The sequence below is a fragment of the Camelus ferus genome, chromosome 23 (genome assembly GCF_009834535.1).
Source record: "Camelus ferus isolate YT-003-E chromosome 23, BCGSAC_Cfer_1.0, whole genome shotgun sequence".
NCBI lineage: Eukaryota > Metazoa > Chordata > Mammalia > Artiodactyla > Camelidae > Camelus > Camelus ferus.
In genome coordinates this window covers 17,226,850-17,242,841 of record NC_045718.1, presented here as the reverse complement: position 1 = coordinate 17,242,841, position 15,992 = coordinate 17,226,850, and the positions used below count along the sequence as shown (strand labels likewise).

General features: G+C 39.0%; 1 protein-coding gene across 2 annotated transcripts in view; it reads right to left on the bottom strand.

The window, feature by feature from the left end:
* Positions 1-7,185: 7,185 nt before the first annotated feature.
* Positions 7,186-15,992, bottom strand: part of C4BPA (complement component 4 binding protein alpha) — a 29,731-nt gene continuing 20,924 nt past the window's right edge. For both annotated transcript variants that reach the window (XM_032467082.1, XM_014566547.2), the window contains exons 8-12: positions 14,303-14,503; positions 12,127-12,315; positions 8,677-8,847; positions 8,019-8,194; positions 7,186-7,486 (exon numbers count right to left, since the gene is read on the bottom strand). In XM_032467082.1, coding sequence (XP_032322973.1) covers positions 7,316-7,486; positions 8,019-8,194; positions 8,677-8,847; positions 12,127-12,315; positions 14,303-14,503 — 908 coding nt within the window. In that variant the 3' untranslated portion in view covers positions 7,186-7,315. The remainder of the gene's footprint in view (positions 7,487-8,018; positions 8,195-8,676; positions 8,848-12,126; positions 12,316-14,302; positions 14,504-15,992) is intronic.

The following is a 15,992-nucleotide window of genomic DNA, read 5'->3' as shown; positions in this document are numbered from 1 at the left end:
ACAGTTCATAAAGTTGTGCAACCATCATCATTGTGTAATTCCAGAATATTTTCATCACCCCGAAAAGAAACCCCATACCCTTTAGCCATCACTATTCACTCCCTGTCTCCCCTACTCCCTGACAACTACTAGCCTACTTTTTGTCTCTGTAGAGTTGCCTGTTCTGGACATTTCACATAAATTAAATCATGCAGTATGTAGTCTTTTGTGTCTGGCTTCTTTCCTTTAGTGTAATATTGCCAAGGTTCGTCCACGTTGGAGCATATGTCAGAGCTTCATTCCTTTTTATGGCTGAATAGTATGCCATGTATGGATAGACCACATTTTGTTTATCCATTCATCAGTTGCGTTGTTTCCACTTTGGGGCTCTTATGAATAACGCTGCTATGAATATTCACGTACACATGTTTTTGAAGATATGCTCTTGGGCACATAGCCGGAAGTGAACGTCCGCACCCTATAAGAGCTCTTACTTTTTGAGGAATTGCCAAACTTTACATTCCTACCAGCAGTGTATGAGTGTTCCAATTTCTCCACATCCTCCCCAACACTTGTAATTTTCCACTAAAAAAATTATAGTCATTCCAGTGGGTGGGAAGTGATTTGTGGGAAGACTAGTAACACTGAGAATCTTTTTATGTGCTGATTACCATTTGTACCTCATCTTTGGGGAAACTTAATGATGTCTTTAAATAAACAGAAATATTTGTTTTGATATTGGACAACATAACTTTTTTATAAAACTTTTTACTTTGCTGTGTATCTGAAGTTTGCCTACTTTAGGATCATAAAGATGTTCTTCCACACACATTACTTATTTATTTTTACCTTTCACATGCAGATCTGTAATCCACTTTGGATTTATTTTGGGTAAATGTAAGGTAGAAGCCAAGATACAATTTTTCCACATAGCCCTACAATTAACCTAGGCAATATGCATTGAAAAAAACATCTTTTCCCACCACACTGAAGAGTTAAATTTTTCCGGTTAAGGTAAATATAAATTATATATAGATTTCTGAATTGTCTATTCAGCTACATAGTTAGCTTGATTCTATTTCTACCAGTGCCACTGTCTTAATTTATATAGCTTTATAATCCCTCTTAAAATCTAGTAGTATTTGTCTTCCAGCTTTGTTCTGTTTCAAGATTATCTTGGCTATTCTTGACTTTTTTATGACTCTGGTGCTCTCCTTATAAACCCAGAAAATAAAGAGATTACATATAATATTTTCAGAGACAGAAAAAATGATATTGAATCCATGATGAAAGAACAGGGTAATACTTAAAAGGAACATATAGGAAACAAGAACAAGTTATTGGAAATTAAAATTTTTTTTACTGAACTTTTGATCCACTGCTTTAGTATCAAAGAGCATCTCATTTAATTCTTTATTTGTGTTATAATATTCACCATGCACTGAGAACCCCTAAGGAAAATACAAATACGAACTTATAGTAGAGGAAGGAAAAACATTCCACATAAAACAGGGAGATGAATGCAATTGCTCTACTTTCTAGGGATAGGAGGATTATTTCAAAAAAGAAAGTAAATACTCAATGTTGACGCTGTAATCCCATTTTACATGGTAAAAATTCAAGTTAATAAAGAAGCAGACAGGAGACTGGAGGATCCTTCTTAGAAGAAATTGGACAGCAGCAGAGAAGACACCAGTAAACCCTGATATTTTGGGATTCCTCTGAATTTGTTAGCATAACATTAGCTGCTGAAACAAAGGCAGGAGTTTATATCTTTTCATGGAACAGTCCAGAGGCAGAGCATATTCAGGATTGTCAGGAGCTCTGTCCAAAGAGGTCATCCAGGGATCAGGTCCCTTCCTCTTTGTTGCTACAACATCTCCAAGGGTATTGTCCTCATCAGCATGGTGAAAGCCAGCTCACCAGCATCCTGTCAGCATTTCAGCCCTCATAGAGTGAAAGAGGAAATGGGAAAAGTGACTGGGAAGCTGCACCCATGGGGAGGTTGGTCAAGGGAGGCTCTTGCTGGGGAGCCATTCACCCTGTGAATACTTAAATGGGTGAAAAGTAGTTCTATTACTTAAAGTGGGTATGGGAAATACATACTAGGAAACAATTAATGGCCTCTTCTATGGCCCAGAACAAGAAAAAAAAAAAAAAAATAGCTCACCTCCTAATCTCCTCCTGCACATAGAACTTAAATCAGCTTCTCTGGGCTTACCTTTGAAAATTAACATAAGACCTAGAATCATCATCAACAGAAATCTGCAGTGAATAGAATTTCCAAAGAAACTATTATTAATATCCTCTGGGGTATTTGAGTAGCCTGCACATCCATAAAGAACAGAATATTTTTTTTAATGATGGGAACATTTTATAAAATTAATAAAATCATTAAAGTACAAATATAAGGAAATATCCTCAGAGAACAGAGGGGAAGAGCAAGTCAGAGTTGATGGTATAAGAAATAGGAGAAAATTTAGAAAATTATAGAATTGACAAAAAGTTCCTAAATCTGACCAGTAGGATATCCATAAATTAAAAAGAAAAAAATAAAGAAGAGAAAATCACTGAAGAAACTACACCAACAAAATGTCTCTGGATAAAAGAATATGTGTTTCCTTGTGGAAGAATAGAGATAAGGAAAAATCCTGTACAATCAGTAGTACAAGTGGCTTCTGACTTCTCCATTACCATATTGGAAACTATCATACAAAGAAGATATGCTTTACAAGTTTGAAAAGAAAATTATTTTTAACCCAGTTTTTAAAATTCAGCAGAAATACCAATCAAGTGTTCAGATAGACAGTTTCAAACTTGCAGGAGCTCAATATTTTACTTTCTATATATCATCTCCTAGGTAGCTCCAGTAAAATGAGAAAATAAATCAAGAAATAGGAGGATCTGAATCCAAGAAGCAAAGACAGGGCAGGAAAACTAGGATAAAGATTTAAGAGCATCCACTTCTGTTGAAGTCTGTAACAGTCACTGTCAAATTCCAGTCAATATCACTAGGGCCCTACTATTTCAGCACACTCTGCGCAATTTCCAAAAACCAGTATCTACTCTGTTTTCCCCAAGCTTTCCCTGAGCCATTGAAGACTACTCTGACAGCTTGCACAGCAGGTCAAAAGTACCAAGTAATTTACACCTCCCAGAAGCAGACTTAATATCCATGAGTGATGGAAGATGGTGTATCAGTACCCCAGCTCCCTTGCCCTCTGAAAGGGAAAACTCTCAGGTGTATGACATTCCCTCATAGTTTCCCTCATAATTTCCCTCATGGGTTTAGATTCCAGTCACCCATAGAGACAAGTGACCTGACAAAGCACCTCTTATTGGCTGCCTTCCCTTCTCTGTCTAACTCAATTTCTTAAATACCCATAAAAATATGTTGAGCTCATATGTAACAATCCACCTACTATTTTGGAATATATAACACTCTTAAAACACCAGTTATCTAATTATCCAACACAGATATGACCTCACAAATGCAGAATGCAAAGGTATAAAACACAAAATATGACAGGTTTTCATTCTGCTCTCAAAAAAAATTTATTCTAATGTAAATGAACAGTGCTTAAGAAATAAAATTGATTCAAATAGCACTTAACAAAGTAAATAAGCAAGAAAGTAATGTTTAAAATTATTATTTAATTATTGAAGACTCTTCTTTTTTCTCTTTTTATTGAAATATAGTTTATTTACAATGTTGTATTAGTTTCTGCTGTACAGCATAGTGATTCATTTATATTCAGATTTTCATATTCTTTTTCATTATAGGTTATTACAAGATATTGAATACAGTTCCCTGTGCTATGAAGTAGGATAATGGTGTTTCTGTATTTTATATATAGTAGTTTGTATCTGCTAATCTGAAACTCCTAATTTATCCCTCCCCCTACATTTTGCCATTGGTAACCATAAATTTGCTTTCTATGTCTGTGAGTCTGTTTCTATTTTGTAAATAAGTTCATTTGTATCATTCTTTAGATTCCACATATAAGTGATATCATGTGATACTTGGCTTTCTCTGTCTGAATTACTTTACTCAATATCATAATCTCTAGGTCCATCTGTATTGCTGCAAATGACATTATTTCATTCTTTTTTATAGTTAAGTAATATTCCATTGTATATATGCACCACATCTACTTTTTCAATCATCTGTCAGTGGACATTTAGGTTGCTTCCATGTTTTAGCTGTTGTAAATAGTGCTGCTATGAACATTGGGGTAAATAGTGCTGCTATGAATATTGGAGTGTATCTTTTCAAGTCAGAGATTTTCCAGATATATGCCCAAGGGTGGGATTACTGGGTCATATGGTAACTTTATTTTCAGTTTTTTAAGGAATATCCATACTGTTTTCCATAGTGGCTGCACCAAATTACATTCCCACTAACAGTGTAGGAGTGTTCCCTTTTCTCCCCACCCTCTCCAGCATTTATTGTTTGTGGACTTTTTAATGATGGCCATTCTGGCCAGTGTGAGTTGATACCTTGTTGTAATTTTGATTTTCATTTCTCCAATAACTAGCGATGTTGAGCATCTTTTCACATGCCTGTTGGCAATCTGTAGAACTTATTTGGAGAAATGCCTATTTAGGACTTTTGTCTATTTTTTTATTGGATTATTTGGTTTTTTTTTTTTTACATCAACTATATGAACTGTATGATCTATATATTCTGGAAACTAAGTCTTTGTCAGTTGCATCATTTGCAAATATTTCCTCCCAGTCCAATCTGTAGGTTACCTTTTTGTTTTGTTTATGGTTTCCTTTGCTGTGCAAAAGCTTGTAAGTTTGGTTGGGTCCCGTTTGTTTATTTCTGATTTTATTTCTATTGCCTTGGGAGACTGACCTAGGAAAACATTTCTATGATTTACATCAGAGAATGTTTGATTGAAGACTTTTCTGAGTGAGGGTTGGTAGCAAGTGGTGACAGTTGGTGGTGGGGGAGACACAGTCACTCTTGCTGGTGGGAGAAGGTGAGTGAGAATTAGTGAGGGCCAGTGAGTGAAACAGTTAGTGCCTGATAGCTGTCCATACCTAACTCTAAGGAACTGGTCCACATCCTCTCCTCCGGGCAATGCAGACCTTGGAAGTGAATATAAGGAACCACTGCAGGAAGCCACAGACGTAAAATGGACATCTGTTGGGTTTCTTTTGCTTACAGTTATAGAGCTCCTGCTAACCTGACTATGTTGATAATTCATTTTCTGTTTCTGTTTTGTTTTTTCATGTGATAAATTTGCCCACCTCCTGATAAGGCAATGCCAATTATTTTTCTATATGTTCTAAAAGTTATTTTTAATATTTATCATAAAGTTACCCATGTTCATTTTCTTCCTCTTCCACCAACAGTCAATGAGCTTCAGGTAGAACCAGTTCCCCTCTTGTAAGTTCTTCTGATGAGGCTTCTCTAGGCTCCTTAGTCTCACCTACATTCTTGACGGTCTCTTCCACTTTCATTCCTTATGTTTTCATTGAATAAAATGGAGACATGACACTGAAAGTGCACAAGACACTTAAACAATGAGAGCAGAAAGGTGATCCTATTGAGAAATGTCTGAAGCACCACAGGAGTTCATGCTACAGCCTCATGCCCTAAGCCAAAAAGGGAAACTCAAGATTTGCTATAATGGATTTTTTACGTATTTGTAAATTTCACATAAGTCATTTTGTAGGCAGGATTAGCAAATACTCAATTTGTGAAAATTCAGATAACAAGAGCTACCATCTTAGGTACAATGTCCAATGGGAGTGGAAAAGCTGAATAATTAACTCTAAGAAAGGAAAGGGAATCGTGCTAGAGCCAACTAAAAGCAAGTGATACAGGGATCTGATAAAGAGAAATGAGACACTTAAACAGAGATAGAAAGTAATAGACAAGAAAAGCATGTCCACGGAGCCATACAGGAAAGGCAACTGTAGAAGAAGACATCTGTGCTCCACCCATACTCCTACCCTGGAGGGTACTGGAGACAATCCCATGGTCCCACCGGCCCCCACCATCTCCGTCCTCAGGAATGTACTCTGCTGGCCCACAGTGTGGGTCAGAAGTCCTGGGAGACAATGCTGCTAGAAGCCTGCCCCAATGAGGGGAGGGGTTGGTGGATAAATATCTCAGGTGCTAATCCTCAAGAGTACATTCTGAGTTGTGTTCCACACACCTTCAGAGGGCAGTCAGCAGAGCTGATCTCCTGTTGGCAGCAATAATAGTCCCTTCAATCATGTTCCCTCTTGAGGCTGTCCTCTCGTCCACATCTTATTACCCACTAGCTCCCAGTGAATTCCTGGGGTCACCTCCCAAGGAAACTATATCCTCATAAATCTTTGACTCAGGGACACTAAAATAAACATCAGCCAAAAGGAATTCCTAGTAGCAGGAGTGGATTATGGTTTTGAAGACCATGGATAGATACTTTCCATGTTAAATAGGTTTCTCTAGCAGTTCAAGCCTCTCTTGTATCTAAGGTTTAGTGGAAGCCTGATACACACCATTGCCTCATGGGAGTCCTTGGGGACATTAAACAAAAGAGGCCAATGTTCCCCACAGAGTTCTGTGTACAAAAGAGAGACAATGAAAGGATCTGAGATATGAATGTGAGAGAGATTTCAGAGGATGCCAGAGCTGGAAAATGTGGTGAGTGGAAGGAATAGAAGCCTCCAGAATACCCCCAAGACAAACGTGATCAATATGGGGTTTCTCCTCCCTTGGGGGTAGCTGCTTGAGCCATTCTACTTTACTATTAAGGAAAATGACAACCAATCAGATCAAAGACTTGGGAGCTCACAGGGGGCTGCCGGCTGGGTTTCCACTCATCAGGCTTTCAGAGTTTGTTCCTAAAGATGGAAGGAGATCAGATGAGACATAGACCCACTTCCTGGGAGGCAAAAGTCAGGAGGTGAGGATTAGTGAGGCCAAGTGCATGCAGGTTAGAAAAGGGCACGACTGCTACAAATGGGGGCCAGTGGACAAGGTTATTTGAGTATGTTGATATTTAATCTAAATCCTGACCACTGAGTGATTTGTGTGTGTAGAACTGTGGAGTAAAGGCAATCCAGGGAAACGTACTGGTGTGAACCCAAGTCCGTATGCCCAAGGTCCCTACACTAAAAAAAAAAAAAAATTCTGTCAACTTTATGTAATAAGTTTGACTAGGACCCTCACTTGATGAGGTTCTAAATGACCATGAAGACAAATTGCTGTGATATATGAAGATTTATTACAATGCATTTTAGTGCCAAAGAGATGGTAAAGTTGATACACTGAAGTGATTCATATTGGATTAAAGGCAGCAAGGCACATTTTTCCTCCCTCTTTTGGGAAGAATTATACTGATGACTCCTGAGTCTTCTTCTCCTTGTCTCTCTGAAGCTTCAGTATTTCAATCTCCAGGGAGAGTTTATACACCTCCAGGGCCAATTTCACCTCCTCTGGATTTGGGAGGCACTGCATGAGATCCCTGGCTACAAGTACCTGCTCACAGCCTTCAGGGTACACCTATGGGAGAAACAGATGGTGAGGTGCTTGAAAGGCTTCTCTCCTAATCGTGAAGGGGGCGGAGGATTCATGCTGACAAAGGCAGGACTACAGGGTCAGGACCAAGACCCACCGCATGACTGGTGGGTGAGCAGTAAAACCTGAAAACACCGTGGGCCCCACCATCATCTTCCTCAGAGAGACACAGCTCTGCTCTGAGACAGCGTCCCAGAAAGCCCCTGCGGGGACAGAGGCAATTTCTGCTGACCATCCAGAAATGGAACAACAGTGTATCATATAGTCTAGGAAAGTAAAGTTAGGAGTCAGTACCCCAGGTCTCTGAGACCCTCCACTCCCAGGGGGCTCTGTTTTCCCTGTTATCAAGTGAGAGCAGAAGACTTGCCACTCTTATCTGACCAGAGGGCTTCAAGGCAAAAATGAGAGTTCCTTTGAAAGACTCAGAAATGAATCCTGGCAAGCAGGACATGCTTTGGGGGAGGCACCCTTTTTAGGGTTTGATAGCTCAGAAACTTCCTTGAATTGTACTGCTTACCCACTCACACTTGGGCACCTCCGGGTACCAGGTTCTGTTCTCTGAGCAAGTGATACTTTCGGAACCAACCAAACCATAGCGGGGGTCACACTGGACCTTGACACTTTCAGGCTCAGTATATCGATCCTTATCCACAGATAACATTCCATGTTCTATCTCTGGTTTCCAACACAGAGCTAGAAAGGAAACATAATTTTAAGCAATCTGCAAATCTAAGAAAAAAGGATATGAGAGACTAAGGTATTAAGAATAAACTAGACTTAAGTGCTGCTGATTGCTTTGCCTTTTCTTTTGAGAATAAAAATAATATTCATTATTCCACATTTCCATGAAAATTTTGCTACAGATCACAGTTACACTCAGATAAAATGGACCACTTCTAGAATATTTCTGGAAATATATAGGAAACTAGGAATAGGGGCTGCCTCAAAGAGGCTGAATTTTGCACCTGGGAGAAAAAAAGTAGGGAAGATTAATGTTTCTGTGTGCCCTCTGAACTTTTTGTTTCAGGTACCATCCGAATATAGTAAGTATTTTAAGTAAATCAAGTCAAGTCAAATGTTTCTTTTCCCATCTCTGGCAGGTAGAAACTGTGCTCTGAACCCTTTCATGAAGTTCCCCCTACTTAGCTGTGCGCTGCGGAGGGAGCTGGAGTTACCTTTACATTGAGGGACTGCAGGGGACCAGACTGCAGCACTGCAGGTGAGTTTGCTCGCTCCAACCAGAGTGTACCCTTCATCACATTCATATACAACATCATCTTTGAAACTGAAGTATGCACTGACTAATTTATAGCGTCCGTGGGCAATGACAGGAGGAGAATCACAACCTTGAGGTGAGACATAAAAGTGAGAGAGCGTGAGGGTGTAGAATGCGTGTAATAACACTCCCCAGAATCTGTGTGGTTCACATGAGGCTCCCTTCTGTCCCCCTGTCTTCTCTGCCCACAGGATCCCTGAGCCAAACCCAAGACCTGTGCTGCCCTCCTGTAGCCCTGAAGCTGGGGAACCGTAGAAACGCCAACGAATGACAAGCACTTAGGATTTGCTTCATTTTATCTACAAGTTCACTAAACTGCACTGTTCAGGAGCCATTTGGGCTGAAGTCCCAGGGTACTAGTGGTCCACTGCACTGATTTCAGGCTAAATGCAGACAGGTACATCTGGGAGAAATTGCAAGGATGCAAAATAAATCCAGTCTCTGACTCATTGCTCTCAATCAAATCTGTCCATCCATCCCCCCAAAAATATACTTACTGCATTTTAAAATATTTTTTAAAAGAGCTGATAGAATGATTAAAAATGATGACTTGCATGTTGAAATAATAGACTTGACACAGTGCTGAGCATCTCTCTGAAAGGGAACACTGACAGGATCCACAAACGGTGCATGAGAAATTTAAATAAATTAATTTAATTTAATTCGCAGGAATGTCAGGGAAAATATGCTGATGGGCCATAGTATCTCTAAGGACAATCCTAAGATGCCTCCTAGAGGCAGGGCAAACAGATGCCCACAGTAAGTGAGATTCAAACGCTGGAGTTGCCATGCCAAGTGGTAGAAGAAGGGGTTAAATGACTCAGAAAAGTGAGCATCTGGAGTGGATACGCCATACACATGTTAGAAACCCCACCAGATGATTCTGTTACCTGGGACAGCCTGAGGATACATTAACAAGGTCATAAGGAATTTCCCAATGAAAGGAGCACATATATCAAAGGCCAGAGCTGATGACAGGAAGGCCATTAAAGAACAACTTTCACACTTAGCAGTAGTAGTCTGAGAGGTGCTAATACTCTTTAAAGGTAAGTACTATAATCATCATGATAAGTGGCAAGTTAGAGAGACAGTTAGAGGTGCCTGAGAGTTTTGGAGGTGGTTCATGGAACGGGACACTCATCAGGGTAAAGAGACACCACCCCATCTGTACCATCAAAAGAAACTGAGGGTGGATGATCAGGAGACTGATGGCATTTGGTCCAATAAGAAGTTACAATCCCTTGCTCAGTGCCTGGACCTGTGCCAGTCGTCAGGTCTGGAGATCACTGACTGAAGAAAAAGACAGTTTCCAGGAGTAGATGCTACAACACCTTGGGAAGTACGCTCAGTACCGAGTGCCACAGTCCCAGAGGACCTATGTCTATTTTTGGAGGTAACTGTGCAGCAGTGAAAGCCACACAGTAATGCAAGTACTGTTGGACAGAGAGCTTGACTTGACACAGCTACCTGGAACCAGCATGGCCTCCCTATTACACCATCTGGTGGCCTGTGTCCATTACCTTTGAAAGTATAAATAGAGTAGACAAAATTGGTAGTTGGCACAACCCCCATTTTTGGTCCTTGGCCTGTGGGGTAAGAGCTGTCATATCCATGAAGGCCAAGAAGAAGCCATTGATATTACCTATACCCCTCCCCCTTGAGGCATAGGGGGTAAATTCCTTAAAATATCATGTACCAGGAGGTAGGAGAAAGGGAGAAATGAGTGCCACTCTTAAAGAACTAAAGGTGCAGGAGTGATCATCATACCCCCATGTGCTTACCAGTGTGTCTACGACAAAAATTGGGATTCTGGAGAATTACAGTGGACTGCTGAAAATCCAGCAGGTTTAGCTCCTATTGTAACCACTGTGCTAGATGTGATATCTTTGCTAGAGCAGATTAGTAAGTCTTCAGATAAATGAGGTTGTTGATTCAACAGAGGCCTTCTTTTCCATCCTTATCAGAAAAGATGGTCACAAATAGTTTGCACACTCATGAAAGGGTCAAAATCTTATATGTGCATGTGTAACCCTTGGTTGTAATAACTTACCTGTCCCTGTCATAATAGAGTCTGAAGACATCATGACCATGTGGACATACACAGAATATCACATTGATCCAGCATATCTATGGCATCATGTTAATTCCACTGAACAAGCAAAAAGTCACTAGCTTAATGATGTTTCAGAATATAAAAGGTAGAGAAGGATGAAAAGAAGCACGTTCAGAAAGGCAGGTTCAAACAGATTTGGACAGATCTGATACTGCAGTTTAAGGCATATGGACCAGAAGGAAGGGAAGAAAAGAGAATAAATGCCAAGAAACAAAAGGAAATAATTGGAAACTCTAGCTTCTCTATTAGATGTGGCCTGTTTTCACTGATTGAGAAAAAGAAAGGACACCAGGAGGGTCAAAAGAATGGGAACGAGCGTTTTTTCATTTTTCCAACTGAATGATGCTGCAGTAAAGGACTTTCACTGCAAATTGATTTGCTACATTCAAATTACACACACAATGTTAGGGGTAAAAAAGTAGAACACATAAAAAACACCAACATCAAACAAAGCATCAGCTTTACACATTTCCTAAACTCTAAATTCTAAAAGCAAATTATGAAAAAAGCATGGTAGAGAACAAACCATGGTATTTTTCTCTTTCTCAACAGAAGGCACGACAGTTAACAATACTTACCTCCCTGAGATGTTCATTGTTCTAACCCACCAGCCCAAGTCTCTTTGACCTAATTTGAAACTTTCCCTTAATAATGTCCATCATTTTGAATGTTCATAGTAGCATTATTTACAATAGCCAAGATATGGAAGGAACCATAAGTGTCAATCAACAGATGAATGCATAAATAAGTTGTGATATATATGAAGTTTTGCCATTTGCAACAACCTGGATGGATCTGGAGAGTATTATGGTTAGTGAAAAAGTCAAACAGAAAGACAAATACTCTATGTTTTCTCTTATACGTAGGATCTAAAAAAATAAAACAAATTAATGAGTATAACAAAGCAGAAAAAGACTCACAGATACAGAGAACGAACTAGTGGTTACCAGTTGGGAAGCTGGGAGGAGCAAGATAAGAGTAGGGGATTAAGAGATACAACCGAGTATGTATAAAGGAAATAAGCTACAGGAATGTACAGTACAACACACAGAATATAGCCGATTGTGTAACTGTGAATGGAGTATCACCTTATGGCCTTTAAAAATTATGAATCTCTAGCTTGTACATCTGAAACTGATATAATATTGCACATCAACTATACTTCAATTGAAAAATAATAATCATCATTTTGATGTGAAGAAACATCTAAAATAGCATGATTCCATAAGCTCTTACTTGGCTCACATGCTGGTGTCTTGGGATTCCATGTGCCCTCCCCTGTGCATCTAGCACTAAATGTACGTTTCCCATGACATGTATATGAAACCGAATCTCCAAAGAAATAGACACAGCCATTGTTGAAGCCACTTGGTCTGCGATGAGTGATTGTGATATCCTTCAGGTCTGGTATTGGGCAACATACCTCTAAAAAATATGAAAGAAGGCTAATGATTAGTAAAATCACCATGAGAAGGCTCCTATGGCTAAAAACCTAAATTCTACTTTTAGAAGATCTCACGAGACACTGAAGAGAGGCTGGGAAAACAGACACATTGAGTCTGCTCTCCCTGGCCCGGATTTGCTGCAAGTACTCCAACTCGGTCATTTCCTCCAACTAAATATTTTCATTAGGATCCTTCCAAAATAAGAAGTTGGATTAGCCTGAATGAGAATGTAAATCTTTCAAAATTGTTTTAGAGCAATGAGAAATAACATCCATCTGCTTATGGCTTCACTAGGGTTACCTCATTATTAAGCTCTCCAATAACTTACACTTCTTCAGTCACAGGAGGAAGAAGATGCACAAAAGTCTGTAGCTGCCTGACACCTAACGCATAAAAATAGATTTAAATTATTGCTTAAGGCCAGGATTTTTCTTTTTTGATGCCCAATTTAAGAGAACTAGCTATTCAAATTCTTTCATTTTTAATACAATAAGAGCTAATACAGGGATATAATTTTTATTCATTAGTAGAAATATTTTCAGATAGAACTTGATAGCATTGGATATAAGTGGAAACATCAGAACAGAATAAAATACTCTTCTCCATACCTGTATCTTGACCAGCATGACAACGGGGTCTTTCAGTCACACTCAAATATTCTCAGCACTCATTTGCTTATGAATTATAATAAAAATACCCAACATTCATGTGGTTTCCAAACAGTAACAATAATTTTTATGTAATGCTTTACATTATAGGAAATACTTTTAAATAGTTAAGTCATGATTCTAAATTCCTATTTAGTCAGATTTTATGATAACTTGGATAAATACTATTTTACTTCTGCCTTTGAAGTGGTTGAAAAGTTCCTTACTAAATAATTAAATCAATAAGACCATAGTGGGTAAAAATAAATATAATTTAAAAGTAGGTGTTTAAACATGTATAAACATTCATTTATACAGAAAAAAATTAAGGTATTAATTGCATGTCATTGTTTTTAGTCATTAAAGAGGATTCTCAAAGGTTTATACTAATCAATACTTTGTCATTTAAGTGGTGGCAATAATTTTTGTTAAACATATTTTTAATTCAGTCATATTGTTAAAACCTTTTATTCTATTTCTCCAAAATGAGTCTGAACAACTGCAATTAAACCTTAAGTCCTAATGTGAAATGAATATTCTCTCATTAGGTAGATCTAAACCACCATTTTTAATTATTTGTGCATTTCACATGTTTTTCAAATTCTAATCTAGGGGATAAAGTTCCCTGTATTCTGGGCCTCCGTGTCTTCACCTCTAAAATGGCAAGGTTCTGATAGATGCGTAGAAAAATGCACGTTGTCAATTCCACTGAGGCCCATAAAATGGCAACCACATGTGTCTCAACCCTTCACTTATTCTCTCAAGTGAGACTGGAGGAAAGGTCTCCTTTCCATCCTACTGGGGCAAGAATACCGGGGCAGAGGGTGAGTCTGCCGTCCGGAGGCAGGTCAACAAGACCCAGCTCTTTCAGAGCAACAGTCCCACTGGCTCAAGAGACATGAGACACAAGTCACCCTGCGGCTGGTTGAGTTCACGACTGTTTCATAGACTTTCCTGCTACCAAGCACCCCAAAGTCTACACTGGGAGGGAAAGGGCTGTGACGAACGGTCTGACTCTAGCAATAAGTGAGCTGTATTCACCATTCTACCTTTATCAGTAATGAAGCTCATACTTAATCTGCATAATCTTTGACTTCCGTGCCTGTGTCTCATTTGATTCTGAACTGGAATAAGATCATAATTTCTCAGCTCCTCAAACTCCCAAGACCTTTCTGGTCCATTCTGGAAAGTTCACTATTGTGTTCAATTAATATAATTTAAAATTTATCTTGAGGAAAAAACTATATTCATTTAAGGTGGAAAATCCTAACACATAGTGGAGATTTAATATACAAAAAGATTTTGAAAACAGAAACTCACCCTCACATCCTTTGCTCGGGGTCCACATCAAATCTTCCTGACAAGTCACCGTTGTAGGCTCATTTGCTGCGGGTTTATAACCAGGTTGGCAGGAATACCTCAACGTCGTCCCAACCTCATACACCTTCTCTTCTGCTCGCATATAGGAGATATATCCTTCCCAGGTGGAATGAGGGATGTCTGGTAAGCCAATGCAACTATCTGGTCATAACAGAAGAACAAGGGAAAAGGACACTTTTACTAGGGATGCACCAGTGATCAGTGAACCTTTCCTATCAAAGGGTGTCATGTGTTCAATCAGCCAGGAGCCAGCCTGCCGTGGCTGACGAGTCAGCCACACCAGGAAACACATGGACATGTGTACACACGTGCACTGCACCAGAGAGGTTCTCACTGACGGCACTAACAAGTGGCTCCTCTGCTGTGCCAACTGTTCAAGTGTTCATTCTTCTTCCTCTTCATTGATTTTAGAACGTTTAGTCTCTAAATCGAAGCATTGGGCTTGCAAGGTAGATATGGCTGGAGAACTGTTGCAGGCAAACAAATCTAACTGCCTTGTTTCTTGATTGATGGGAGAAAATAAACAAGTCACTCCTCTTATTCAGATAAAGTTCAGATTCAGGAACTGAATTTAAGGATTTGGCAAGAATAAACCAAAGACCAAGTGACTTTTGAGCTTAAATCTTGCGTCTTGTCCTCTTTACTCTTTCCTGATGCTACTGGTTCACACGATATGGAAATATAAAACATCTGCCAAGTGGGATGTTTATTACGTTTTCTCTTCAAACATTTAAGATGGCATATAGGGTAAGGTTCTTTTTTAACAGTTTTACTGAGATACAAGTCACATAACATACAATTCACCCATTTAAAATACATAATCCACTGGTTTTTAGTATATTCGCAGAGTTGTACAACCATCACCATTCTCCAATTTTAGGATATTTTTGTATCAACCTGAGAAGAAACTCTGTACTCATTAGCAGTCACTCCCTAGTCTCACCTTCTCCCAGGCCCTGGAAAGCACTAAAATACTTTCTCTCTATATAGATATGCCTATTCTGGGACATTTTAAATAACCTCTGTGAATAGATTTCTTATCGATAAAATGAGGGAAACAATAGGGCCCACAATTCTGGGGAGAATTCATTAAATTGATTCTTATTATGTACCTAGACTAGCACCAAGTTATCATTATTACTACTAAGATAATTTTTAATGATCCACATGAGTTTATAATGTTAGAATGTCAGAATCATAGTCTATACAATACTTCTGTGCAAGTTAGAAAAAAAGGCATTTTTCCCTCAGGACACTTTGCTACTTAGCTTTCAAAGCAATTATTGTAATATAATGATTTTGTTAGAACAAAACAATTTTCTGTCAACTGCAAGAAAAATGTTGAAATAAACATACGAATCCACAATGTCTACAATGCTAATTTCTCTCTTTAGGTTGGAGTATGCACAACCTTCACAACTGCACATGGCAGCCGTTTGCGGTGTCATGTAACCTTGCACAGTGTAATGAAATCACTCTTCTTTCTAGCAAGAAAAAAATAAAGGGATTGATGTCAACTTAAATTTCTACTGTGATTTCAAGTGGCCTCGGGCACAGGAGCATGCTGCCACCAGCGTTTCTGGATATCGTTAAATGCCAAATATTGAAATTCCTTCATGGTCCACACTTA